Source organism: Chrysochloris asiatica, unplaced genomic scaffold (assembly GCF_000296735.1).
Source record: "Chrysochloris asiatica unplaced genomic scaffold, ChrAsi1.0 scaffold00444, whole genome shotgun sequence".
NCBI classification, from domain to species: Eukaryota; Metazoa; Chordata; class Mammalia; order Afrosoricida; family Chrysochloridae; genus Chrysochloris; species Chrysochloris asiatica.
The window spans coordinates 152,405-155,025 of record NW_006408962.1 but is presented as its reverse complement, the minus strand read 5'-3'; the positions used below and the strand labels follow the sequence as shown (position 1 = coordinate 155,025).

Sequence of the window (2,621 nt, the reverse complement as noted above, 5' to 3'; positions counted from 1 at the left end):
TGTAGGGTTTCCAAGGAACAACTGATAAATTTAATCTGCCAAATTTGTGGTTCAAGCCGACTGTAGTCCAGTGCATTAGCCCACAGCGCCACACCAGGACACACTCTCTAGCTCACTCTCTCTCACTCTCCCTCTCCCTGCCCCAGCAATATATATATTGTTGTTGTTGAGAAGTACCATGAAGTCAGTTTCACCTATATCAACCTTGTATAGTGTTTCTGAGTCTTTAAATCTTTCCATGAGCAGAAAACCTCATCTTTCTTAAATGGAACATCTGGCAGGCTCAAACCATGAACCTTGGAGTTCACAGTCCAGTCCTTATCATATAAAGCTATGGTGTTAATACATATAGGAAGTGAGCAGCATGAAGAGAATCAAAGAAGATATAATCTCTTTTTAAAAAGTATTTATATGAAATCATCAAATAACAAAAGCTGATAATAACTTTCATTTTGGGGTAACCTCTTTTGGTGCTGATTAATTTTATGGAATTATGAAATTAAAAATAAAATATCTTATAATCCTTTTAGGATATTAAATGGGTCTTCTAAAATCTTTACATTAAATATGAATTGGTAAATGAAGTGTCTAATTGTAATCCGTTGAAAACAATGGCCTTTTTTTAATGTGTATGTGTAACAGAAACTTGTGTTATTTCAATTCTTTTTTAATTTTGGTTTCTTTCCTTATATAGTAGAGCACAGATCTTAATGCAATCTACCTCTCTAAATGTGGCTAATGTAACTCCTTAGTATTCAGAAGCATAATACTTATTGCTGTGTGGGTATGTATTGCATACATTACAACATGTACTGATGCTCCTGGTCAAAACATGAGATTTTCCTTTTAAAGATATAGATGACAGCTATTGTTAAGTTAATTGGAAAAGAAAAATTGCCATTGAAAGAATTATTAGTTAACTTACAGACACCTTATTCTAGTAAATTACTAAGTGATATTATTATTCCTTCACATATAGTTGCAAAAGTATTATATTTTCCCAGTTCTGTCATTTTGTTTCTCATAAGATTATAGAGCAGACTCTGCAGATCAATGGAGGACTTCAATCACTCCAGAGTGTCTGAGTTCGTGTTACTTGGACTTACTGATTCCCCTGAGCTCCAGATTTTTTTCTTTGTGGTGTTTTCCATTTTCTACTTAATGACCATGTTGGGAAATTGCCTGATTTTGTTTACGGTCATATCCAGTCCACACCTCCATTCTCCCATGTATGTCCTTCTGAGCAACTTATCTCTTATTGACATGTGTCTGTCCTCCTTTGCTACTCCAAAGACGATCATGGACTTCTTTGCTCAGCACAAGACCATCTCCTTTGAGGGCTGCATTACACAGATCTTCTTTTTGCACCTCTTTACTGGAACTGAGATTGGGCTGCTTATCTCTATGTCTTTTGACAGGTACGTGGCCATATGCAAACCTCTTCACTATTCAACAATTATGAGCCCAAGAGTTTGTGTTGGGCTGGTAGTAACTTCTTGGACAGTAGGATTTCTGCATACGATAAGCCAGTTAGCTTTTACCCTCTACTTGCCCTTCTGTGGCCCCAATGTTGTAGACAGTTTCTTCTGTGATCTTCCATTGGTCATCCAGCTGGCTTGTATAGATATTTATGTTCTTGGGATCTTCATGATTTCAACTAGTGGTGTGATTGCTCTTGTAAGTTTTCTGCTTTTGCTCGTCTCCTACATCATTATTCTTGTCACTATCAAGAACCACTCTTCCAAAGGATCATCCAAGGCTCTTTCTACCTGCACGGCACACTTCATAGTTGTATTCATGTTCTTTGGGCCCTGCATATTCATCTATATATGGCCTTTCACAAATTTCCTTGTGGACAAAGTTCTCTCTGTTTTCTATACCATTTTCACCCCTTTTCTAAATCCACTTATCTATGCTTTGAGAAATCAGGAGGTGAGTTTAGCTATGAAGAAGAAACTAAATTACAAATACTTCAATGTTTGGAAAACGACACCACATCACCCAGTGCAATGAAATAGATCTCCTATCTGAGATTTAGTATCACCAATTTTGTTCTTACAAATTAAACTTAAATTGTTTTAGGGGTCATTTAGTATAAAGTCATGAAAAAAAGAAGGCAGCATTGATATATGTGAAACACCTGGCCTCAAAATTAATGTAGTGTTTGCAAGTCTTATGCTATTATGGATTCAATAGAAAATTAATTGAAATCTGTAGTCTATTTTCACAAAAAAATACATATCATAAAAATTATAAACATAAGTTTACAGATTCATGGACCTGGATTTCTATAAACTTACTTCACATTAAGACTAGTAGGAGATGTTCAAAAAAATACTTTTTTCTTCTGTTTTCTAACCCAGAACATCCCCATGCTGCGGCACAGTTTTGTGATACTCTGATAAACTTTCATTTAAGAGTGTCATTAACAGGTTTCTTCATAGTATTAAAATATTTCAGAGACAAATTAATGTTGTGAAGAGATTATTTTGAATAATTTGGAACAATCTTGGTTTAATGGGTCTAATTGTTTGAGTTCTAGCTCAACTCTGAACACAAGAAGATCTAAAATATAACAGTGTTGAACTAAAACAGTAGTTTCTTAATAGTTGTGCAAATGT

The 2,621-nt window shown here is 35.0% G+C and overlaps 1 protein-coding gene across 1 annotated transcript; it reads left to right on the top strand.

The window, feature by feature from the left end:
- Window positions 1-1,053: 1,053 nt before the first annotated feature.
- LOC102818755 (olfactory receptor 4K2-like) lies at window positions 1,054-2,013 on the top strand. The gene has a single exon (XM_006877151.1). The coding sequence runs from the start codon at window positions 1,054-1,056 to the stop codon at window positions 2,011-2,013; it is 960 nt and encodes a 319-aa protein (XP_006877213.1).
- Window positions 2,014-2,621: the final 608 nt, after the last annotated feature.